The 24,561-nt window shown below is 54.1% G+C and overlaps 8 protein-coding genes across 8 annotated transcripts; 2 read left to right on the forward strand and 6 right to left on the reverse strand.

Annotated features, from left to right (window-relative positions):
- Positions 1-457: 457 nt before the first annotated feature.
- CC84DRAFT_1218455 (uncharacterized protein) lies at positions 458-2,729 on the reverse strand (the record flags this gene model as incomplete). The annotated part of the gene is made up of 2 exons (XM_018182999.1): positions 458-1,464; positions 1,511-2,729. 2 exons carry the CDS (start codon positions 2,727-2,729, stop codon positions 458-460), a joined length of 2,226 nt encoding a protein of 741 aa, XP_018035433.1.
- Positions 2,730-7,465: 4,736 nt separating this feature from the next.
- On the reverse strand, positions 7,466-8,892 carry CC84DRAFT_1218456 (uncharacterized protein; the record flags this gene model as incomplete). Its single annotated transcript, XM_018183000.1, has 3 exons — positions 7,466-7,586; positions 8,240-8,480; positions 8,532-8,892. 3 exons carry the CDS (start codon positions 8,890-8,892, stop codon positions 7,466-7,468), a joined length of 723 nt encoding a protein of 240 aa, XP_018035434.1.
- A 217-nt stretch (positions 8,893-9,109) lies between these two features.
- CC84DRAFT_825889 (uncharacterized protein) lies at positions 9,110-10,036 on the reverse strand. The gene has a single exon (XM_018187537.1). It carries the CDS (start codon positions 9,825-9,827, stop codon positions 9,267-9,269), a length of 561 nt encoding a protein of 186 aa, XP_018035435.1. The 5' UTR covers positions 9,828-10,036; the 3' UTR covers positions 9,110-9,266.
- A 208-nt stretch (positions 10,037-10,244) lies between these two features.
- On the reverse strand, positions 10,245-11,651 carry CC84DRAFT_1218457 (uncharacterized protein; the record flags this gene model as incomplete). Its single annotated transcript, XM_018183001.1, has 2 exons — positions 10,245-10,300; positions 10,364-11,651. The coding sequence occupies 2 exons, from the start codon at positions 11,649-11,651 to the stop codon at positions 10,245-10,247; spliced, it is 1,344 nt and encodes a 447-aa protein (XP_018035436.1).
- Positions 11,652-13,140: 1,489 nt separating this feature from the next.
- Positions 13,141-14,577, reverse strand: CC84DRAFT_1165404 (SAICAR synthase-like protein). Its single transcript, XM_018178705.1, has 3 exons — positions 14,240-14,577; positions 13,234-14,189; positions 13,141-13,180 (listed from the first exon to the last, which is right to left on the reverse strand). Exons 1-2 carry the CDS (start codon positions 14,521-14,523, stop codon positions 13,334-13,336), a joined length of 1,140 nt encoding a protein of 379 aa, XP_018035437.1. The 5' UTR covers positions 14,524-14,577; the 3' UTR covers positions 13,141-13,180; positions 13,234-13,333.
- Positions 14,578-16,404: 1,827 nt separating this feature from the next.
- On the forward strand, positions 16,405-17,523 carry CC84DRAFT_1056087 (uncharacterized protein; the record flags this gene model as incomplete). Its single annotated transcript, XM_018173540.1, has 3 exons — positions 16,405-16,546; positions 16,804-17,185; positions 17,319-17,523. Coding segments are annotated over 3 exons (729 nt in total), but the record flags the coding sequence as incomplete, so codon positions are not given.
- A 1,529-nt stretch (positions 17,524-19,052) lies between these two features.
- On the reverse strand, positions 19,053-19,598 carry CC84DRAFT_1177183 (uncharacterized protein; the record flags this gene model as incomplete). Its single annotated transcript, XM_018180272.1, has 1 exon — positions 19,053-19,598. The coding sequence occupies one exon, from the start codon at positions 19,596-19,598 to the stop codon at positions 19,053-19,055; it is 546 nt and encodes a 181-aa protein (XP_018035439.1).
- A 1,248-nt stretch (positions 19,599-20,846) lies between these two features.
- On the forward strand, positions 20,847-22,920 carry CC84DRAFT_1187933 (uncharacterized protein; the record flags this gene model as incomplete). Its single annotated transcript, XM_018180964.1, has 2 exons — positions 20,847-21,276; positions 21,332-22,920. The coding sequence occupies 2 exons, from the start codon at positions 20,847-20,849 to the stop codon at positions 22,918-22,920; spliced, it is 2,019 nt and encodes a 672-aa protein (XP_018035440.1).
- Positions 22,921-24,561: the final 1,641 nt, after the last annotated feature.

Genomic DNA, 24,561 nt, shown 5'->3' on the forward strand with positions numbered 1-24,561 from the left:
CAGCGGTCTCGCCCGATGGATGCTGCTGTGCGGTCGGCAATATCTTCATTCGCTGAACAATCGTACAACTAGCGACGGCAATCATGAATTATCGCTCAGTAAGATCTAAGGCAGCTAGTTTGTCCTGCCGTAGTTTAGAGTTAATGCAACGACGTTCGCTCATATCAACAATGCAAATCAGAGAACTTTCATGAACGTGACCATTTGATTGATAATGAAGATTCTTCCCTATCCAGTATACACAAGATAATGACGGCAACCCCAAAGTCGCTATGCTCAAGTACAGTCTGGAAGAAGTGACATGAAGGAAACCTGATTAACTCCTTGCTCGTTGATGGTTCCTCCCGCAGACATAAGAAATTTTGGGTATCATGAAAGATCGTAGACTAAAATACGGGTATAAAATATGGGCAACGAATTGAATAATGGCGTGAAATAGAAATCAGTCGATGCGATTTCACATATCCCGGAGCAGCAGCTCGACCGCTCGATCAACTCTCAGGCCGTCGCCTAAATCGGTACGTCTGAGCGCTTGTCTCGCCTGCTCGGGTGTGAAGCCCATCTCCACGATGCGGTAGACTGCGCGGTCGACGGTGTTTTCAACAGGTCCGAGATCTTGGACCATGCGTTGAACAGGATGTTGTTGGAAGGCCGAGTGGCTATCTAAGGAAGGACTGCTCCGCTGGCTATGGGTCTGGCTATTGGTTGTACTTGATGCTGGCGCCGAGATGGGATTCGATTCGTGATCAGATTTAGTGCTCACTCGTCGCATGTGGTTGACAAATGCAGGGTGCTCGTCCAGACGTGGCATCTCTGGGATATTCCCAGATCGCGACTGCCTGAATGCAGGGTGCGTGTCGCTAAGCGCAACGCTGCTTCGGTCTCTAGTGCTAGGAACAGTTGAAGGTGGCGGGGTAGGGAGAAGTGGTTGCGCCACGATGCGGCGTGGGGGAGATTGAGGGCGCGGAAGTGGCGAAGGCGTGCGGGCCGTCGGAAGCTCCGGAACTGAGATGGACAAAGTTGCGGAATGCAGAGAAGGGATGTGAGAGACTAGATTGTTGCCCGACGTGGGAATTGGGAGTGGCCTCGTCAGGTTGTTGATAACACCTTCCCACTCACTGATCGGTCGCTCCTGGCTCATGAGAACAACGTTCAGTCTTTCGCCACTGTTCTTCCTGTGACGGAGTTCAGAGATATGCTTCTGGATACGCTGCTTAGACAGCGCACGCTGAACGTCCTTGTTGGAGTTTTCGGCATAGGTGCAGGCGATCTTGTCTTCGTACACCCGCGATGCGGCTTCTTTGAGGAAGTTACGGCGCGTAGCACCGAACATAGGAGGGTTCCAGTTCGCCCATCCGTTCTGAGAAGCAAGGATGAAGACTGAAGCATCGGCTTTGGTGCATGGGGCAGTGAGCTCGAGAATGGTGGAGAGACCCAGCGTGAGAAGGTAGTAGTACCATTCGTCTGCATATGTTAGTGGCTTGCAGCTTAGGGCAGAAGCAGCACTTACCAAGCATCAACTCTTCACCATCAATGTCACCGCCGCGAACATTGGTATTTTCGTATATGCCATATTCTCTAGCCTGGATGGTGCGGCCTTCCATCGGTTGCAATAAAACACCTAGGCAGTTCCACAGCTCCATCATGTCGAAAAGTTGCTCCGCGGACAGACCACCTTCATTGCCCCTGGCAAAGCATTCCGGGGCACTTGCCAAAGTCTCGTTGAAGTCGTCGGCGAAGAGAGCACTGTGCGTAGCGGTCTTCTGATGGACCATTAGGCCACCTTTAAGCCAGTCCATCTGTGCCACGATATCTTCTTCGCGTCCTCTTCCGGAACCAAAGATCTTGCAGAAGGTCCAGATGCGCCAGAGTGCATCATCAACACGTGCTGAACGATACGGGTTCTCACTAACGATGGCCGCGGATATCTCTGGTCGCATGAAGGACTGGCATTTGTCTTTGATCAACGACTTGATAGCTGCAATGATGTACATGTCGCGAGTGTAGTACTGGATGAACGAGGTTGGGGTGTATTCCTGCCTCGGGCGATCCAATTCTTCTTCATTAAGTTGATCATGGCCTGGGTAACAGATCTCGCGGTGTTCCCACGCAGGCGGCGACATCTTTCGCAGGGCAGCCTTCATGAGCTCGAGCTCGTGACGCTTGAATACGCGGTAGAAGCCGCGGTTGATGATGGAACATGCAAAGAGATCGTCGAGGCTTTCGAGGTTGCGCAAGATGCTGAAGATGACACCTTCGGCCACCTCGGGCGTAATGGTTCTTTTGATGTCCTTGGGTGGTATCGGGATCGGCGAAAGAATGAAGGTATCGGTCGTCATGCGTCTTGACTCTGGAATCTTTATACTGAGGTCCTTTGCTTTGCTGCGAGAACGTTTAAGCTGCGATACAATATGGTCTTCATGCACTTTGGACAAACGGAAAGAGCCATCGTAGTCCACGATCGTTGTCCGTCTACTAGACTTTCTGGGCACTTGAGGGGGAGGAACCCAAGGAGAAATGTCGTAAGTTACGGAGTCGGCTCGCGCTAGGCCTACCGGGCTTAGTGGTGATCGTTGTTGTGTCATGATATCGTTCCATGCATCGTCCCAGATAAAAGCATTGTCGTCGGAGAAGGCAGTGAGTTGTGCCTCGAGCTCATCTTCGGCTTCGCTCAAGGTCGGACTGCGGATATTGGGCGAGAAAGGCTGGCGAATGGCGACCATACCCATAGCTTTAGCGGATGCACGTCTGCTGTGGCTGCTGCGAATGGTGGAGGTTCGAGCAAGAGATGCTTGGCGGCAAGGTGGAGGACCCGATGCGATACGTAAAGGTCGGAGCGAGCACGAAGGTATAAACGCATGGTCGTGTTCTATGGGAGGGTGCTGTGCGTGGCGTCGTAGTAATGACGGACTCGCTAAATGTCGGGTTTCAGAAATATCGGACTTCGCAGTCTCACAACGGGGCGCCTCTTCGATCCGTGCATTGACTGGAGACGCGACCGAAGACCCTTCGCTGGAAGAACGATTGTGGGAAAAGTGTGCTTTGGCATGTTTTCGCTCGCTTTCGTTGCTGGTGCAAGAAGAATGGTTGCTGTAGACTGACGACGAGTCATAGTCGCGGGAATCATCCGACGAATTTCCAGTTCCAAGCGATAGATCCGGGGACCCCATATCGGACTTTGTTGTTTTGGGGTCAATACCAGCATGAATTAAAGGCTGAGGACGGACGTCCTGTGAGCTTAGTGGCGAGACTATGGAGTCTCGGATCAGCATCTGACCTGAGGCTGAGGGCGGCGATACGTTGTAGATAATTTCGATTTCTCCAGATGTCGCCCTAGCGTGATTGTGATTTGGCTTTTGGAAGAATGGGCTGGTTGGAAGTGGCTTTTCGTCAAGCTGTTCGTTGGGAATGACAACCTCGATTCGCGGTTTTGGCTTTGGTGAAGAGTTCGATACTCTGGAGCGGAGACTGCCTGGACTGTGACGAATGCTCGTTCTGCGATGAAGGTCGCTATGGTTCCATTGCACCTGTCCGTTCTTATAGGTTCCAATGACACCTGCGAGAGATGCAGGCGAAGAGGAAGAATTTCCTGCCGAATGATGGTGAGTGGTGGGCAAGGTTGTACTGCTGCTGCGCTTTCGGGTGCACATATGGGTTTGAGATTGCTGTCGGGTGTGGGAGTGGTTATACGCTGGTTCTATGGAACCAATGCTAGGCTGCTCTGCATGATTGGCCATGACAGAAGCACGTTTGGGGAGGGGAGCCGGGGCGCAGGTAGTACTGGCAGGAACGGCGCGCAAAATCGTTCCCGACTTGTTAGAGGGCTTGCGTTTATGAAATGAGAACCCCCTCTGGACCGGGCTCCTGACCGACGTGCTAAGCGCTGGCGCGATCGCCTTGGTGGTTCCTCCGAAGCGCTGCAAAGACCGCCGCGCAAGCTTTTGTGCAGAGTCCGTGTTCTGATGTGAGAAGCGGTGCGATATCGATCGGCGTATGGCGGAGAGTGGTTCTGCTGAATGGTGCTGTATTGATGACTGTCTTTGCGAAAACAGAGACGAAACGTCCGGGGTGCCGGCACCAGTATATGGCATCGTGGCAGGGAAGCAAGCAAGTCCTACAAATGCAGGCTCCAAAATAGCAGTAGCCTGGGCTGAGTGGACTGGTGGACCATGCAGCTGAGCAAGACAGGGTGCGGGCGGAGTGGCGCGCTAGACTGGGGCTGAGATCAGAACAGTTTGTATGGCCATAACAATGGAAGAGAACGACTCGAGATGCGGAAGACAACGAAGGCCCAGGAAAGCAGGCGTCGCGGGACTTAATGCTGTGAACATGACCGGGCACAGCGCGGGCAACCACTGTCGCCGCCGACAGGACAGAGTCATGGCTACACAGAGACGCAGGCGCGCCGCGAGAATCGGGCAAAGCTGTTGACGCTTCGGACACCGCCAGGGTGGGTGCGGAGGGATGCTTGAGGATCTGCAGGTCCATGTCTAATCCTAGGCTGGGGGGCTGGTGTGCGTCAAAAATAGGCAGTTATCGAGCAACCCGAGCCCGCACTTTGCGCCTACCTCTCCACCACGCCAGTAGCTTTGTCCGCCCACGCCACTGGAACTGCGTCTTCCGCGCTGCGTCTGTTTCATGTATCGAAGTGCAGCAGTGTCTAGGAGCAGCATCTGCGACAGGGCAGTCACGGGATGCGCTGGAGGCCGCTTTGCCCGAGAGCGATGACGCGACGCACGGTCCTTTCGCATCCTCGAGGCACACCACACCGACGATCGATGCGTCTGGTGCTCGTACAATCCATGGATGATGTGCCTCCAGAAGCATTTTCTACTCCTATGACGAAAGTATCGCTCCTGGCAGATGTGTTGAATGACTTCATTCGTACGCGCCGCAGCCTGGAACCACTCACGCCTCGCTGCATGTCTCTGCCTCACGAGCCAACGAAGCTGGACCAAGTTTAACACGCGGCTTATTCGCACGTGTTATTTGTACGCTCCCACCTTGATGATCAGCCGCTGACGTTCAAGTATCAGCGACTGCTGCGTTGCTTTGGCAGATCGCAGCAGTGATTAGCGTACGCTATCCTACGGGCTTCGCACCGTGAGCATTCTCACCACGCCTTCGGCACGGCTCACTCTCCACCACCGAGGCCATACCTGACAAGTATGATGTCACCTCCATATCAATGTCAGTGAGATACACACTGTGCCTCGAACCCTGGGCAGACACTTTCCCTGGTGATCGTCCTAGATCCCTTTTCATCGCATGTGCGGAGGCATATTTTGTCCTCTCAATGTCTGTGCCACAGACGAAGTGCACTTGTCGCACCTCATTTCATGTCTTTATTTCTCTACCACCCTACACCCTCAAAGGTCATCCAGTGTGCACATACTAGTGCGAAAGCCTACTATACGAAGTCCGGTCTCTAGGTCGGATTGTTGATAGTTGACTGTGGGGGTACTTCAGCTACTATACGCATTCAGAATCTGGATGTTATACTGTATCGCGTTTTTCCACTTTGGCATCCACACACTGTACAGTAGAACTTGCTCTCCCTTGCGGCTCCTGGCTATTTCAGAGTAATTCGATTCGGCCAGTCCAAGGGCGGTCCACGACTTCAACTCTTCGTATATGATATGACCATGTACAAAACGGCTCATCGCGCAGCAGAGCGCGTTTTACCGCCGAAGTAGGCATTCTTGCGCGAAGTGGCTGTCCAAAAGTAGGTCGGTCTCCGAGGCATATTCTCCGATGAACTGGGGCCTCCCGCTCTTAGGTGCATCCCCACGGCCTGCATGCTGTAGTCAATGCTGGGGTAGAAATTAATCTTGTCACTGGACAAAGCAAACTAGATCCTGCAGCAATGTCAATCAAGCGCAAACATGTCATATTAAATTTGATCGATAATTTTGTGACGCGCTGACGATATGCCAAGTACTGTCCGGCGACCGATTACAGGTATACCAACCCATTATCTTATACGGGGATGCATCGTACACCAGCGACCCGCGCGACTTCCACAACAAACACCGCGACAGGTATAACCATGTTGAGAACGGGACAGCATGCAGGGCTACCACGTGCCTCAGTGCTGACCTTGTCAAGACCATGACCAGACTCGGGTTTGCAAAGCGAAGAGCTTCGGCCCACTTTTAAAGTCCGAAGCTTCCTCATGATTCAAATCTCCGCAGGGTCGCCACGTGCGGCTGGTGCATCTGATAAATCGGATGTCCTTCGATTCAGGCGAATGCGAAAGAGCCGCAAGCGCTTTAAGGCTCAGCCACCGGTGTTAGGCCGTGAATGGAAAATGGCACGTGGCTGACATACGCTGGTAGACGGCTTTGGCTCGACCATCTTTAGTTGGATCGTGAGGATTGACTGACGAGGGGGGACAATCACCGGTTTACTTAGTGCAGTTTTGCTGCTCATCGCCTTCACGTCCATTCATTTGTCAGACCGTTCACAGACTTGGCATTCCAGCATAAGCTTCCTCCCAAGAGCAAGAACTTCGCCTTGAATTATTCATAAAAAGTCAATCTGATGGTACATATGTTCTGGGAAATATGAACTGAGCTCGAGGAGACACTGGCTGAGTACTTCGCGGTATCGTAGCCGATTCCTTCACTCGCACCTGTGATAAGGATCATACGTTTCTCTGCGGCCCTGAGGTGTATAGTCTGTGCAAGTTGAGTTAGGATGGTGTCTGTCTCAGCAAAACGAGAACACAGCCTTTCCTTCGACCAAAAGGACAAATCCAAAGTTTACCTAGTGATTTTCTCACATAGCGGTAAGTGATCGGACAGGTTGAGCCTTTGAGGGTTGAAATATGTAGTAAATTCATTATTTATTGAGCCAATGAGATCCTCGATTGTGATATACCGTAACCTCTATAGAGATCCCCTAGTACCGATGCCTTCTATGTCCTCATATATTGTCAAATTGATTCAGGATAGATCTAAGATCTGCTGACCTGTCTACGACAGTTACGATGACTGTTGAGACTGATGCCACTAACTTGGGGATTGCATTGGCCGAATCAAGTGCGTAATACGTATTACTTCGACGAACCTCAAACCATGGCTCTTCCTATAAGAGCAAATCTGCGTTTGTTAGCAGCGTTAATAATTCAATAGCGGAGTAACACGATTCTCCATTACGAGTGAGCATAGGTCTTAGCGCAGCCATGATGTGATATCTATTCTGAAGCATCGTCTCTAATATCTCGAATTCACGCCCAGGCTGGATATGACCACTCTCGCCCGACTTGCAATCACTGGAGAGCTCCATTACAGGAAAATCTACCAGGTGTACGAAACGTTCAGGGCCTCTCTAATATTGGGCTGTATCATCAAACTCCTAAAGTCAATCTATCTCCTCAACATGTGTGATTCGGATCTAGAGTCGGATTCAGAGAATCGTGGGTGTACTTAAAAGCCGTCAATACCACACCTTACGGCTCACCTTAGCCAGACCCCATGTGGCTGATCTGCACGAAGTCTTGTGATGGTTGAGTGGTGAAATGTGGGATCTCGGAGTCATTGAAGAACAAGCGGGTGGTGGCTCGCGTGAGTGGTAATAGAACGCTGTTGATAGCTTAGTATCTCAATGGCCCAAGAATTTGCCACCATTTTCCGACCAAGCCCAGACAATGCCTACTTCATCGTGTCCGGGATACTTCCTATCCACGGCTCTCTTCTCACTCCGCGCGCGACGACTTCTCCTATACCGATTCTGGTACTATTAGCTGCTCCTTCTGGTGGTCCCCCCCTCCGGTGTCCTGTCCCGCAGCCTCATTTTGTACGTTGACATAGATAGCAACATGTAGCTGCAAATGACTCATTTGAAACACGACGACATCCGTCCACGATGCTCTGGGCCAGGAAAACAGCCCAATCCAGCCCAAAAAAAAAAAAAAAAAAAAAAAAAAAAAAGGAAAATAGGCCGAAAGGCGAGGGCGGCGAATCCCAAAATCTTCGAACCAACTTCCTCGGCCTGAGTCAGACCGCATCAACGATCTCTACCATAACCCACCCTTTCCTACCCAACCAGCCTCGCAATCAGACCTTCGACCCCGTTCCCTGTTTCTATCACCTTCCCCACCCCTTCCCCAACTAACGGCCCCAGATCCGTCCTTCCCCCCTTCCCCACCGAGACCTTCTCGCCCCGCGCCTCCCTCACCATCGTCTCAACCCTAAAGTGGCTCTTCCAAAACAATACCTGACACGCAACCACTAACAGACAGTCTTTTCTGAGAAACTCCGGGCTCACGCGCAGGCGACAGTAGCAGTCGTCGAACTCGAAACTGAGGAGGATGGGCACTAACGGGGAAAGGGATGCGAGTATGGAAGGGAGAGCATGCTTGAGAGGGAGGAGCGCGGCGAGGACAGATTTCGAGGAGAGGCGATCGGGGGGAGTGATGGTGAGGTGGATGGTGTGGAGGTTGCGGAGTTGGGGGAGAAGCGTTGTTAGAATCGATACTGGGAGTTTTGTGAGTCGGTTCGGTTTCGGCAGTTAGGATGGAGACCTACTGTATCTCTCATTCTCCTGGTTCCCGTCACCGTCCTGCCCAAGGCCGCCCTGTTTCTTTGCCCAAGCCTTGCCTGGGGTGTCTGGGTGGAGGAATCCCTCGACCTTCAAGTGCCGGACTAGATGGAGATACCGCGGCGCAGGCACACCACCGCAAACATCTTTCCCTTTCCCTGGGCGGATGCAAAAAGTGTTCTTGCAATAGAAGACGGCAGCGGCTTCGTCGTGGATCTGGCGATTGACGCGGAGAAGCGAAAGATCGAGCTGGTGCGTCTCGTTTGTCTGCTCCTCGCGAAGTACTGTGATAGGCTCGGAACCGACAACCAGAGCTTCGTACACCATCACACGCAACTCTGCGGGCATGGCTTCGAGAAACAAACACCGCTCCTGGGCCCCGTAAACGGAATTTCCTTTCTCGAGCATACCGCTAGCCGCTTTGCGGAGAGGAGTATGGTGTTCTTGGTGTTTCGTACTCGGTGTACACAGGGTGAAGCGAACCACAAGGCTACGAGATCGAAACGTGAACTCAAGAAACGATAAGGACACCAGTCTGCCGTCCTCTCACCGGACCCTTCGACAATCTATATCCTCGCGACAAAGACTGCACGCCATGACGCGCGCGCCACACACGCCCCTTCCGCATCCACGGGCCCACCTCCGGTGATCGATCATGTTTCACGCGACCACGACCAAGAACACATGGGGGGTTTTGGCCCACTGAGGCTCACGCGGCGGAGCTAGCTGTTCTTCTGGAAGGTGAACAACGTCCTAAAAGAGCTTTGGAAACAGACTAGAAGCGTTAGCACCCGAGACGAAGCGTTCGCGTTTGAAGCGCTAGTGTATCTTCCGAGCAGTGGTATACCATGTGCCTCACGCAGCGAGCCGGCGAAGCTGCCATCGCGGGAGGATTCGGCGTGCAAAACTTGAGACGCAATTTTTCTCGTGCAGATGCAGCAAGGATGGTACGTGGCAAATGGTTGATGCTGTTGATTGTAATGTACAATGCCGAAGAATCCTTTGTCAAACCGCAATTCAACCCAAAGACCAGGAAGCGCAGCTGCATGACTTGTCTCTTCCCCACTTGCAGTCTCAAGGCCATGCGACTCAGCCGTTGTTGCCGTCGGAGATGCTCCGGCGATGCCAATCGCGTAAACTGCGGTAAATTGTGCTACCGCTAGACGAGTTGTAAGGAAGGCAAGCCGAATACCATGCCAAGCCCACCCAAGTCTGACACAAAGCTTTGCTCTAGCCGTCATGATTCGTAAAGTCGTGATTGAAAGACCCATCAAAGGATTCATAAACAAAGACAGCCAAGCCGACAAAAGAAATAACCACTGCAATGACAAGGCAACGCACTTAGTGGGAACGTAAAATCGTTAGTAGTTCGAGTCGAGTCGGCTGCGGCTACGCTGTCTCCTTCTCCTTGCAGCCCGGCGGCTATCGGAGTCAGAGTCGCTGTGGCTATCTTCGCTGTACCGATCGTCGCGCCTTCGGTCGCGAGATGGGGACCTAGAATAGTCTCTCTTGCTGCGACTTCTGGACCGGCTCCGGCCACGTTGTTCACGCGCCCGCGATGTCGAACCACTAGTTCTTTTCCTGTACGAGAGAGATGCTGAATCAGTGAAGAGTTCCAAGGGAAATCCGCGGCGTAACCGAAATCAAAGCCAATGCTCAGCGCTCGATAAACCCACAACGTCAACTCCACACAGCTCCACTTACTTGTCGTGCCTCTTCTCCAGTTCTCTGCCGCCGAACGCACCGATACCTGCTCCTATAAGAGTACTTAGCGTCCCGTGTCCCACTGCCCTGCCAGCCAGTCCTCCAGCCAACGCACCTCCCACCGAAGCCGCCAAGTTTTTGTCATGAAGGTCCATACTCTCAAACCTGTCACGGAACTTGTCAGTGACTCGGCTACGAGAGCGACCATGCTGACCAGCAGACCTTGCCCTGTGCCGCCTGTCATCCTGATGGCGGTGACGGCGCGAGGACGAGGAACTGCCATGGCGGTCCGGAGGCGAGTCGTACGCAGCGACCTGGCTGTCTGGGTATGGGTACTGGGCTAGCGAGGGCTGCGAACGCGACGATTGTCGATAGAACGGCGGTGGAGACGGATAGGTATTGCCCGCAGTAGGATAGCCCGCGTTTGAGGAGGCGTAATCGGCGGGATTGTATGGCGCATACCCATTGTTGGGTGGTGGAGGTATAGGCGAGTTCACATTCACAGGCGATGGAGCGTATCCAGCACCTGGTGTGTATCGCGCAGCTGTATGAGACGTTGGCTGAGGTGAGTTAGTAGCTGGACGGCTGAGCAGAGCCGCAAGAGGCGGCTCGTAGGAGGGTAAAAATGAAGCACCAAGCGGAGTGCCGATGCGTAGCGACTCCATGGTGGGAGGAGTATGAAGTGGAGAAACAGGAAGAAGGGGAGTTGACATGTTCGACGGCGACCTGCTCATGAGCTTCGACCGCAGTATTTGCAGCGGCGTCGGCGCAGGGCGGCCTGCCGGAAGTGTCGCGCTTCGACTACGAGAGGTGGTGGTATTTACCTGAGGGGGGTATCCCTGGTCTTGCCTTGCCGACTGCGCCGGGCGGTATGGGTCATATTGTCCACCCGTGGCTGGCGGCGGCGGCGATGCGTACCCTTGCGGGTTGTATTGCCTGTACTCAGAAGTAGGAGGGGGAGGAAATTGAGGCCCACGGTCTGCGCGCTCGCGGTCCATCTGGGCGCGCTCGTCGCCTTCGCCGTCAAACCCGCTGCTGCGCTGGTGGTGGTGCCTTCCGCGACTCGAGCTGCGGCTCAGGCTTCGACTGGGGCTGCGCCCGAGGCTCTTCACGCGGCGACGTCGACCCTGGCGGCGCTGATCGCGCTCGTAGTCACTGTCGTCGTAGCTGCTGTAGCCCAAGTGTTCGCTCGGTGGGGTCCGCTCGCGCTGCGACCGGCGTCTGCCGCGGTCGTTCCTCTGCTCGCTCTTGCCTCGTGAATCGAGTAAAGGGCGTCGCTTGGTCTTGGACTTTGGGTGTCTTTTGTGATCCGGTGTAAAGAAGCCGCCCGGGATCGCTTCGAAGATCCTGTCCGGGAGTTTGTCTGCGCCGTAGTCTAGCGCCTTGAATGCAAGAACAGACATCTTGGGCGGGCCGCCGGCAGGCTACAAAAGCTGGCTGCACAGAGGTGCGGGCTGCTGACTGACGTATGAGTGCGGGCCTGATTGGAGGAGGCCAGTCTGCTGAAGCCGCGAGCAGCCTAAGCGGGGATAGCGTGAGTGTAGTTGAATGGGACCTCTGGATGATGGAGATGGCGTGCAGATGGTGTGTAGAGTCGATAAATAATGAGGTTTCTTGGATGACGGAAGCTTGCGACGACGAGTCAGTCTTTGGCGTTACAGTAACGAGCGCGCAGTACGCTTTAAGGAAGCGGCGATTTCTGTGGCAGTTGCGCTGCGTCCATGCCCATGTGAGGTGCTCCGAGGTGCGATCTGACGTCACCAATCGTTGCCATTCGTGAGACCCTTCCTCGTGCCGCATAGCGCTGCATGACCATTGGTCTCTGGCAGAGAGGCTGGGCGTTATTCTACTCACCGCTCTGCCGCACGGCCTTTCACAAAGAGCCTCAGAAGAATGCCGTGCAGATCGCGCTTTGACACGTAGGCACAAAAAAGCACCCCTCGGCGTGGGGCGACTCCCCTCTCCATCGCTGTTGAACAGCAAAGAGCGCACCCGTATAGTATGGATGCCAGGCTCAAGTTTCAAATCGACGTGCAGTGCTCTTGTAACTCGTCTATGCTTGCTTGTCAGCTACTGTGCGACAGCCAACATACCATCTACATCATCGTTAATTTCGACGTCGATTGACATAGTTTGGCCCAGTCTGGCTATGCCCGCGACAGGCCCGGCTTTCACCTCAGCATAGCTGGGGTCTTTTCCGGGCCGCATCGTGAGTCCCCACTTCAGCTTCACGTTACCCAAGCCACACTTGATCACGCAGTCATGCCTTGATGACGACATGCTCTGGATGCTCTCTGTCCTTCTGCCACCTTCCTCCCATGTTCAATAGCGCCTTCTGGCATCGCTTTGATAACTGTTTACAAAGTGCGATAACATCTCTCCCAGAAGTATGTAAGCGCAAATCATATCACTAGTGGCCTGATGCATGATGCGCGGTGCAACGCAAATGTTCGTTCGTTGCGAGCGTGAGCTAGTAGAGAAGGGTGCAGAAGTTGTCTAGTACCACCGCGCTTCGTACTCAGAGTCGGCCCAATGCGCTCCGAGATTGGCATGCACATCTTTAAGCGCATCATGAATGCACTGACGTAAACAGCCAAACGATCAAAGGCAAAATGGAATCGTATATAATACTATTTGAGAAGTCCATGCCTTCGTCATTCGACTAGACGTCCGCTTCACCCTTACGATACAGCGACCGAAGCCAAGAGCTAGAATCGGCGTGTACTAACTCACGCTATAATACGTCTATAGAAGTGTATCTTGATGATCCATCCTCGATGATCCATCCTCAATGTTCACATATAGGGACGAGCCAAGCGTCTAATTTTAAGTTTGGCCACTGTACAAGTCTATATTGCCGCGCGAACGAGCCACTGTTACGAGCACTGAGCATTTAACGCTGAAAGTAAGTGCTCATTGGGGTTCCGAAAACGTTTGTCACTATGTTCATCAGGCAAGCTTAAAATAAGATGCTAACGTTGGAAGGGGAATTGATATGGGGTATTTCTGTGTCCTGATTTCAACGTTTGACTCCTTATCCATTACCGAGACGCCCAAGAAATAAGGAACGTGGAAAGAAAACTGGTTAGACCTCGCCGATAAGGTCCCCCGTGCTTGGAGGCTGGCTCCGTAGCTGACCCGCTGGCTGACCTGAGCTGTCAGGGACTTCGATCATGTCATCGACCATACGCAAGAATCTCGTGCGGTACTCGTCACTCGTAGTCGTAATGCTCATGGGTCCATGGTCCCTGCCCCATTTGAGAAAGTTAAATGTGTTGACTAGGCCGGTCATCGCCATCGCCTGGACTGCGTCTTTTGCCCAGAAGAAGTCAAGAAGGATGGCCCGATACACCCATTTGCCATCATTTGAGGTGAGCCCAGTGCGCCATGGCGCGTCTTTTCCGGGCGGAACGGGAACGTTGTAGGTGGATGCTGTGGAGGCTGGATATCGGACAAGGAAGAGGCTGTAATCAACTGCATTGTTTTCCTGCAGGATCTTGGTATCCTTCGTTATCTGAGCAACAAGGTCCTCCTTTTGGTCGATCGTCAGTCGAACCTTGTCCGGGAACTCGTCGATCAAGCGATCTTTCACGCTTTCGGGCGCAAGTCTGCCGCCAGCTACATCACGCTCAGGATAGAAGTAGTCGTTCGGCTTCAGGTCATATGTTTCCCATTGTTCTTGATCGTCTGTCGAGCACTCCGACTTGCCGTACAAAATGTTCTCCATCACGATGTGATGTCCAGGCGCGGTACCCAGAGCAGCGCCAATAGTCGGCGCAGGCGAGTATAAGAGGTCGGTGATGCGGACGAGTAGAGAGCCTGGGTTGAGCTCCATGTGCTCGACGTAGGGATTTAGGAGGCGGTCTCGGAAGAAGGATTGCTCGAAGTGGCGGGGAAGTGACTTGAGTAAGAATTTAGAGTTTGGTGTCGTAAAAAATGTCTGTTGTAACGTTGTTAGAGCAAGTTGAGTGCGTGGAGGCGCTCTCATACCGAGCCTGAGTAGCCTAAATCTCCCACAGCGACGAGGTCGGTCCTCTTGTTGTGACTTGTGGAGCGGAATGACTCCGTGTACTCTTCTTCATCAATCTCCCATATTTCGTTCCGTAGTCTCCTGAAGAGCGCTGCTCGGTATCGTGCTAGGGTAAGGTTGAAGACAGCGAAGAAAGCTAGGATCCGCGCAAGCAGACTGGGGCGGTCATCTGTACCATATGCTCTCTTCGGGGAGAAGATTGCGCGCAGGATCGACTTGCTGATGAGGCGTTGTCGCCTGCCCATTTTGAGGGAATTCAAGCCTTTGCGTGGTCGGAGGTATATGCTCTTTGCGCCTGGACATACGGTCGCTGGATAGCAAGCATGTACAATAAACAGTTACGTCATTTCTTGGCAACACGATCCGCACATGAACGAACGCTGGGCGCCCCCATTCACTCCACCCCGCAGCCCCATTCTTCGGCTACTGTGGCTGCCACCTCGAGTTCCACACTTTTTGCACTCTTACCTCCCCACATTGACCCAGCCGCACAACAAAGCTAGACTACAACCAGGGCCTTCGGTGTTTTTCAAGGCTGCCAGTCGCATTTGCAGCATTTGAATTCAAGTGTAGATGGAGTGGCGGAACATCTCAGCGGCTAGTCTCGCCCAATGTTTGAGAAGGCCCTGCATAACTTAAGGGGCGGTCCGGCTCGAGATTCGCCCTATCCATACAGACAACCGTCACGGTCCTAACCAAGCAGACCCTGGCCTATACCACTAAAGGAAATCCGAGAATCACCAACAACACATCACCCGCTCGACGCAGTGGCCAGCTATCTCTCATGCATGCGGCATTAAAGACGATAGCCTGAGATACATGCTTGACCACAGAAGCCTCGACTGCGTCTATGGGGTGATCATCGTGTACTGAATAGTACAGACTTATGCGAGACATAAGTACCACCAAACGTTGCGAGTTCTGGTCAAAAGCTTCGAATACCAACCGGACCAAGTCCGAAGCCTCAATCTTGGACTTCAGAAAGCCGCATTTCGAAACGTGAAAAGTCGTCGCAAGAGCATATGGAGTGCCCAACAGTAGTGTGTGGGGTCGCCGTCTTGCATTGGCCTGCCGCGAAGCAGCGCTCTGGAGCATCCAGCAGGATGGTGGCTCAATTGGCGTTGTACAACATCCCGTGGAGGAAATTCGGAGTCGCAGCAAGTCCCAGGTTGCATAGACAGCGTGAACTCTGATTTTATTAGTCCAGGTCCAGAATACCTCGTATCATGCACGGCATCGCGATCCTGGAACTGCCTTTTTGGCCTCGTAGCGTTCTCCAGCAAACAAACTCAGAGCTGTACAATGGCCTGCCACGTATTATCTACGCCTGATCAATACTTCCGACACTTGGAGCCAACATTCCCCAGACGATTGCCGACTTGAAGTTCCACTATCTAAACGCAAACCGGCCCTATCCCAGTAACGGTGGCTACGCTATCATCAAAAATTCCGTTTCAGCACTCACTTAAAGTTCTCGGCCGTGTTGGCAGCGTAGACTAATACGATTTGTGTGCATTGGTCTGTCGGTAAGCGTTCCGCGGCGGCACGATTTGCGCCTAGATCTGCATTTACTGTTCCTACGCGCACGGTCTCCCACAGTTTGGGGATTTGTGTGGAGTATGTGGAGTATGGAAACGTACAGCTATAGAGGCAACTATGCAAAATAGGCAGTGATAGGTGTTGGGATACCTCGCAAGAGAGAGCCCATATTGCAGCGCCTCCACGAGGTGAAATACCAAAGGATCCGACAATCTGAAGACATGCCATAATCTAGGTATGTAACCATGGCCTTTGGACTCCCCTGGCTCGGCCGATTAGTATATCGGCATGCATGCATGCACAAGGCCAGCGTAAGATGCTATCAGGGGTTCGACGACGGCTTCCCCGATCCTCTAATTTGACGACCCGTACCCCCGTTGTATGGAAAAGCCAAACGCACTCGGGTCCGTGTTCTGCTTGCTTTCATATATTATCTTGCAGCTTTGTGTCACCTACCTACCATCTTCTTCAACCAATACCCCACTCACGCCTGCCGGATCAGGCTGATTACATGCGTTCAGTCATCTTCATCATCTTCACCTTGCATCGTCTCCCCTCTTCTCGTCATCGTCTCAAACGCTTTCATCATGGCAGCTGCGGACATTCAAGCACCGCCTGCTCTCCCTGACTATGTAACGGATCCAGACGCGGTACTCAAGGATACAAATGTGAAATGGCGTTATGGACGGGCTCCAGATTATTCGAAGACCAGACAAGTGTTTGCCGCGAGTAAGTATACTATTCCTGCCAACAACAACGTGCCAACATTTGTTGCGCACCCGTATGAACAGGAGTATGGGACAATTTCAGGTGGACTTGGTAACATGCTTGCCGTCCCATATTCTGGGAAAGTGGTGTTTGCGTCCCGCGGCGTGAGCACAGTCGACGGCAACGACATCTATTCTGGGAAGATGATGAAGTTCGCGAGCAATTCTGGAGATCTGAATTCACACATGTCGCTCATCGACAACTGACCATGTGACCAGCGAAGACTATGAACCATGAAGCTCTCTCCCTACCTCAGCTCGTCGAGAATCTCGTGAAAAATTGGGAAGTCGAAGCCTCTTTCAAACCAACGCTATCCGACTGGCGAACAATTGACCACGAGAAATATTCCTTCGCCATCAATGGGTCTGAGTCGCAGGACGCGTACTACATGTTGAAACAAGGGACATACAACGCGATCATCGCGCCGAATGAGTACTACTCGCCCGAATACTCGGACTTTGCTAGCAGCCACAAGACTTTCAAGAGGATGATGCCCACGTTTGCATGGGAGGTTCTTGAGGTTTACAGTGGTCCGCCGACGGTGTCTTTCAGATGGCGACATTGGGGGTTGATGAAGAATGACTATGTGGGCTTCAACAAGTAGGTCCAAACATTGTAATCGGAGCGAAGACTGCCTTATCATACCAAGTCTTGGGATGCACGGCGAGATACGAACATCTCAACCCATCACCCTTTTTTTGTATGTGCGAATCGCATGCTAACAACCCAATAGCAAGGGAGAGAAAGTTTCGGCCAAGGCCCACGGCGGCGCGATCGATATTCAAGGCGTGACCGTTGCTACAGTCAACGACAGGCTCCAACTCCAGAGCGTTCGCACATGGTTCGACCCGATGGACATGTTCCGACAGATCGCACCCGACGGCGTCGTCAAAAAGGAAGCTGTAGACAAGAGCCTCTCACCGGGAGATGCGCTGGACAGCGACACCACAGTCGAGATTGACCAGACGCTGCGACCGACAGAGGGAGGCTCAACAACGCTGCCCGATCGAACGTCTGCCGGTGATGCACAAAAGCTGATGGAGGCTGCTGGGTGCCCCTTCACCGGGCACGATGGCAAGAGGGCGGCGGCTCCCTACGAGCCTTCGGTGACCATCTCATCGAGGCTGTCGGGCGACAGTGGCGAGCAGAGTAAGCTTGAACACCCAAATACGCCGCTGAGTGACGAGACCATCGAGATTTTGAAGTGTGGCAAACAGGAAGATGCCGATCGGGATCCCTACGTCGAACTCCCGAAGAAGGCTGGATCTTGAGACTGGTAGTCAGTCACTGTGAGCACTTCTCGCATCAAAGCGGCACTGTAGCGGTATAACACGAAAGCGATCTAGTTGCACTCAGGTTCCTATAGACTGTGCGAGTGTGTGATGTTGTGTTTACTACTAGATGAAGAGCGAGGTGCCTCTTGTCCTACATCATCCAGAAGTGATTTGCGTGCTGGGGTGACCTGCAGCCTGCATGTACGACACGCCACCGATCGATCGCGTTTTGCCTTAAACGTCGCCCTTGATTCTATGGCCATCGTTTGCGGACTTTGTTGACACGTTGCGAATACAAGAATGCAGGCAACAGCAACGCTTTCATGTCAACGTGACCGAATGACTGTTTCGTCTTGTCTCGTCACCCATAAAACGCGCCACGTCCGTGGCCAAAGCCCACACGGTGTCAGCAGACCTCGGTGCCTCCACAGTACAGACCGAAGGTAGCCTTTGCTTGGTCACGCCGGCGATCATCAGGATTCTGGTTTGCGCTGTGGGTAGGCGTGGTCTGCCTACACAATGCTTGGCCGGCTAGAGCTGCCTGGAGTGGAGGCGACTCAGCCGAAGCCGCGGAAGTCCCCCTCGGAAGGGATCGGAGCGCGAGCTGCGAACCATGGGCGCGCATTACCAAAGCCCAGACCAGTCATGGGTGACTCCGTGGCCACTGCTGTGCGGCCCTCAATGAATGGCGAGAGCAGGCTTTGGGCACGTCGCTGATTGATTGTTCGCAGACGTGTGAGCGTCGGAGATAAGGATGCTGCTGACACGGTGTCGGCAACTCATCTCGCGTCTCGCGTTGACGTAGGGAGGTGGCAGTTGGCAGCTTGGGCCAAGCAATGCGTGTCATCATTGTTCGCTTCAACAAAGTGCCACAGCCCCAACATGCGGAGATGCTGAGCAAGACGGCTACGGGCGGTGCCGCGACGCCGAGCGGCTTGCGCATTCCACATGTGCGTCTGCTGTTTGCAGTGTCTCGTCGACGGCCGACGCGGCGGCGGAGTAGCCTCACGCTGGGCTTCAGCCGGACATCCAGATGAAAGCTCATCACCGAGCTGAAGCGTGGAAGAACCGTTACAGTCACAGGTGCGCCGGCCGCTGCTAAATGCCCTCATCGGGGCCGGGGAGCAGCAAAGACGGTAAATTGCGCCAGTTCGGGGCCTTTGTCGCGGCGCTGGCCAATGGTGGGCGCACAGTCACAAAGGAGAGAGGCCGCGCAATTGGCTGGGCCGGGCTGGGCTGGCAGTGCGACGACGCAGCGGGGGACAAGCTGAGCCTGTGTACGCAAGCCGGACTGGGAAAAGGAGACCGTGGAGAGGGGCTGCGCGATGGCGCGACGAGCCGCCGCGTTCGCGTCGGGCTTGCTGGCGTCCTCCAGAGCCTGGCTGAGCGGCGAACGCGCCGGGCACGCAGCCTGGCAAGAGGGGCGAGGCGAGGCGAGGCGCAGTGTTGAGTGTCGCAGCGGTTTGCGACGCAGCCTGCACCGCTGCAGCCTGCCGCCGCTGCCATGCGCGAGCGCCCAGAACAGTCACGGTTGTCGAGAGTGAGCATGAGCGCGAGCACGCGGCGGGCCAGCACTGCGAGGAGCCACCGTGCTGCAACTCGCAGGCAGGCAGCACGCTCGCGCGCCAGGGCAAACAGCAAAGAGGTGTGGCTGCTGTCGCCGCCGAGGGCGTGACTGTGGATGAAAATTCGGCGGGCTCTGCCACGGGAGCGTCCCAGCTTGCCACCGTATGATTCATCGCATCCAGGGGCCCGTGCGCGCTGCGTTCGGGCTGGACAGCTGGTGTCGATATAGACCCTCGCCCCCAGCCAGCGCCCTCACCTCCATACTCGCATCAAGATGGTCCCTTCAATACCTCCGCAAGAGCCCCAGGGCCTCATCTGAGCGTGTGCAGCCCATCCACACTGCACGCGAAGAGTCCATCTCTCCTCTCCGCCACTCTCCGCTCTCCGACCCCGTTTGCCTAGCCTTTGGCTTCAGCCAGCAGCGGACAAACCGCGCCAGCGACCTTGCCACAGCTCTGGTGCCTGACAAGACTCATCCCTCACACAAACAGAGTCATTCGCCGACCGCCTTTATATCCCAAAGGCGTACCTGCATCTCCTCTCCCACCCCTCTACCGTCCCTTCCGCATTCGTCGCAGCCGCGCCGAGTGCCGACCGACCGCCACTTCACCCTCGACCTCGACCTCAACAACCACCATCCCGCCCACCTTGGATCGCCCTATACAACTTCACATGCGCCATCACTGGACCGTAATCACTCACCAATAACAACTCGCACCTCTCTTGCACCCGTTTCCGCCGACGCACGAAGCGCTCCGACTGGTGACTCCGCCTTGAGCTAGTCACTACACGAACACTTCACACGACGAACGAACTTGTCGCAATGTCCCTTACCGTGAACGATACTACTCCAGTAACTGTCGCCCAGAAATTCACTACCACTTTTACCATCAAGACCTTCGCTTTCGGGGGTTTCGCCTGCTAGACCTCCGCTTTCCTTCGGAACCTCGAGCTTTCGCGATAGCCACAGCTATCCCAGAGCTCACCTTCGAAGTGTACTGCGGCCAGGTCTCCTCCCAGGATCTTTTAAGTGATTTCTGCGGCTGACGGTTACTGGAGTACTCTCCGGTAGCGCTTGGAGCCCGTCCGATCATCCTCACCGCTGCTCGAACAAGCACCACCCGCAACCGCCAATCGTACCTACATTCCTCGATCGTGCTTCGAATCTCGAAGGCCACAAGACTGTACTCAAGTCTCTAAAGATCACACGATCAAGACGTAGGATCCCATCCGTACGGTTCGTCTATCGGTTCCTTCCTCGGTCACCCCACGACCATTCGACCACACTTTGCCACACAACTCCTGGTCTACCGCGAGGTCAGCACTTCGAGACGTAACACCATAGTGTGCAGTCATCTCCACTCAACCTCTATTAAACACCTCTTGTTAAGGGTGTTGCTTCTTAACGCTTCCCATACATCATGAACGACACTTGCTTTTCCTATCTTGGCAATGCTTCCCCGAGAAGTCATCCATATGCCCCGTCTCTTTCCTCTTCCGCCTCCTCTTCTACATCGTCAGTCTTCTCGGAGGCTGCATCTCAGACTTCCAACTCTACCTCGCTCTCTTCCAGCTGGGGTGCAGAAGAATGGAGCTCCGGTTCCCGACCCATCATCTCGGGATCCTTGGCTTCTCTAGCGCCCATCAGCAGAGTCAGCACCTTTCCCCAGTATCAGGCGCCATGCCGGGACACTGCGCGCGACAGGGTTCTCCCGCCTCTGCGTACGGAGGTCCCCATGCTCACGGAACAGCGACAACATCCTCGCCGGTCGTCGTCAACCATTGGCCGTCAGCCTCCCCAGCTGGTCCGCCAAAGCGATCGCAAGGTCAACTTTGTCGACTGCCTTGTCGGTTAGTATAGCACCTCCAACTCCTCGGTCCCTCCGCTGATTCGTTCCCCTTGAAGATTCCGCCACTCAAATGGTTGAAGTGATCTGGCCTACATCTGTGCCCGCCAGCCGGTGCGAGTCGTCATCTGGACGTGGTGTGCTTCCTCTGCGCACCTTTATCCAAGAGACTCTGCGCCGTTCTCGGACGAGCTACTCAACTCTTCAGGTTGCGTTGTATTACCTGATCCTCATCAAGGCACATGTGCCGAAGCATGACTTCACTATGGAACAACCTGAGGATGTTGCGTCCGTCCGAGCCCTGCAGTGTGGCCGCCGCATGTTCCTTGCAGCTCTTATCCTCGCGTCTAAGTACTTGCAGGATCGCAACTATTCTGCACGTGCCTGGAGCAAGATCTCTGGCCTCAAGGTGTGCGAGATCAATACCAATGAGATGGCCTTCCTCGCAGCTGTGAACTGGAAACTCCACATCACCGATCCCGTGTGGGATAAGTGGCAGGAGATTGTTCTGCGTCACACTCCGTCGAACCCGCCCCCATCTCCTGGCGGCTGCCTACCCAACACGTGGAAGCACGTCATCCCGTGCTTGACTCCCGAGTTGGATATCGTTGATGTCACTCCCAAGACACCCATTACTCCTGTGCGGCCAACGATTCAATCTTATGCCACTCAGTACCCCGTCCGATCTCCCACGTCGGAGCGGTCGTCCGGATCACAGGAGAGCACGCCTACTCCATCCCATTACAGGGTTCCACGGTTCCTTGAGCCGAATCCTGATCTTCTCCCCCCTACTCCGTGCCTTCCACGCTTGGGTCCCTTGCCTACGCCTACTCTGACACCTCAGTCCACTGTCGCAAACACTCCTGCAGCGGGTGCTATGGCATTTGGCATGAGACGTCCGTCTATGTGTTCTGCAATGGCGCAGGCGCAAAGCTCGTCTTTGGCGCGCAGCTGCGTCGACCAATACACCCCCAGCATTAGGAATGGATTGGAGGCCTACCACTTCCCCAGCCGACGTCCCTCTCTTGCGCCCTCGACTGCATCGTCTGCCTCATCGCCCGAGTCAATGATCACAGACAACTCTCGCTCTTCGCGTGCGTCCTCGATTTCGTCCGTCTCGTCTGCTGGCTGGGCGCCGAATCAGGCCAAATTGGCCCGATTGGCGACGTGCCGCAGCGCGAGGCTGCCGTATCCTGCGCTGTCGAAATGCAGCGAATATGCTGTTAGCGATGTCATGTCATCACCAGACCTCGATAGCTTCCACATCGATGATTCCGATGCTACCCCAGTCAAGGTCGACAGTCCCGCCGAGATCTCCATGCCTGCCGCCAAGGCGAACAAGAAGCGTGGTCGATCGAATACGGACTTGCAACAGAACGTTCGCCATTTACTTCAGGATTCCCGTTCTAATTCTTACGGCCCCTCTTACGGTTCGAGGATTGTACTGCCCGACCGCTCGGTCGCTCAGTCTTTCGTACCCACACCTTCTGGCGCGGAGTTGAAGGGGCTGCAGTCCCCCAAGTCCACCGTGCCGGAACGTCGGGTGCCGTACCAGAAAGAGTTCGGCAAGAAGCGGACATGCTGTGGAACCGAGGCCGCCCAAGGTTTCCGGCGCTCAGGCCCTGGAATGTGGGAAGGCGTGCTATAGAAAGACCGAAAGTATGAAGTCGACAGCCACAGCGTGGACTTGCGGAATAGCGGGCATAGAGATGCCTCTTTCCACCGAAACACCTTCGCCGCGTATATTCTCTTCAACGCTTGCATGTGCTGAAGAAATCCTTTCCCTCTTCTCACGTCCGCTCTACTTGTGTCTGGACATCACACACCATCTTGAATCATCCGTTTTTGAGAACAGTTAATTTCCTTTGTTGGCCAGGCGTTCTTTTTGACATGGCTCCACGGAGCTGTTTTTGGTGCGGATTGGTGCATACATCTGTCCGAGATGGTTCGGACGGAAGGAGTTGGGGATGTGTAATCCTATCCGCTTTGGCTTTGGAGAATTTTAACATTTTGCTACAATGATTGGATTGGACTGAAATGGACTGGATGGAGGGTGTAAGCTATTATAGTGGTGAAGGGATTTTGGGGGGGATAGTAGTAGTAGTAAGTAGTAGGTAGATATGGATCTTTGTCCATCTACGTGGGTTTCCTTTGGTGATGGTGATTAAGTGAAGGTGTGAACAAATGGTATTGTTGATGAGTGTGCTGACGGTTTGTTTAGGTTGCTGTTCGAATGTTGCGATGCCACGCGTTTTCGACGAACAAGGCGCGCGGCAGATTGACATCGAAACGTCCTCTCCTGGTCTCGATCCGTCTGTTACGATTTCGCTTCACCTGAAGCCATGGACTCCTTAGCCGGAGGAGGGCCATGTACAACCCACACCACTCGCAGCTTTAGCGACTCTTCCAAGGTATGTGCTCGGTCCTTATACCACCACCATAGCAAGGCGCCGATCCTGTGCCACTGCCATGACCTGTAGTAGAAGAGACAGGACAAAGACGTCCCTAATGTCGACGCCACCGTGTTGCCGCTGTCCGCGCTTTGGGCCGCGTTGCTGGGTTATGCCTCACTGGCAATGTTTCACATGGTGTATATCAAGAGTCGTGGCGCATGTACGCTTTCGTTGCGTTGATTATTCAGGCCTCGATGGCGACGGTGGTCAAAGCTGCCACAACACGGGTTTCCTACACCGCGATGCCACCGGGTGCCGTGCGGTGGAGGCACGCTTGCAGACCTGAGCGGGTACACGGTGCTCGCGTGATACCGAGATAACTACGGGTCCGCACGTTGACCTTGCCGGCAACCGCAGCGCTGTTGATTCCTCTCCTTGCGCACCTTGGTTTGGGGCGCCGATTCACCACCGTACAGTACGTGCATCTTTATGGTGCTGGTGGTGCCTAGGCTTGGAGGAGACGCGCTGGGTAGGCTTCCACCTACATCTGCCTGGCCGCTGCAAGGGAAGCATTTGGAGGCGCGGCTAGACGTACAAGCCACTTTATACACTACTAGAAGTACATCGTGTTAATAATCTGTATATCCCTATGCCTGATACACTAGTTGGCATCGATCACACCCTCTCCAGGACTGTTGTGGTCAAGTCAATTGGTGCTGAGGGCGGCGGCGGCGGCGGCGGCGGCGGCTTCCATGACACCACAGCTCCATAGCTCTCTTCCACGTCGATCTGTCTGGTCAAAGTGTGTGACAGTATGATTCCGGAGGTGGCCGACGACACTATAGCGTGCATGAAGATTCACTCTTACACTCCAGACCACAGCTAAAGTAATCCTC

This window comes from Paraphaeosphaeria sporulosa, assembly GCF_001642045.1.
Source record: "Paraphaeosphaeria sporulosa strain AP3s5-JAC2a unplaced genomic scaffold CC84scaffold_6, whole genome shotgun sequence".
Lineage (NCBI taxonomy): Eukaryota > Fungi > Ascomycota > Dothideomycetes > Pleosporales > Didymosphaeriaceae > Paraphaeosphaeria > Paraphaeosphaeria sporulosa.

Bases quoted from the DNA above. Each gene is read 5' to 3' on its own strand.
- CC84DRAFT_1165404 (XM_018178705.1), bottom strand. From the start codon at position 14,523: ATGGGCAGGCGACAACGCCTCATCAGCAAGTCGATCCTGCGCGCAATC. The intron at 14,190-14,239 runs GGTATGAGAGCG...AACGTTACAACA, and splicing joins GATTTAGGCTACTCAGGCTC to GACATTTTTTACGACACCAA.
- CC84DRAFT_825889 (XM_018187537.1), bottom strand. From the start codon at position 9,827: ATGAATCCTTTGATGGGTCTTTCAATCACGACTTTACGAATCATGACG.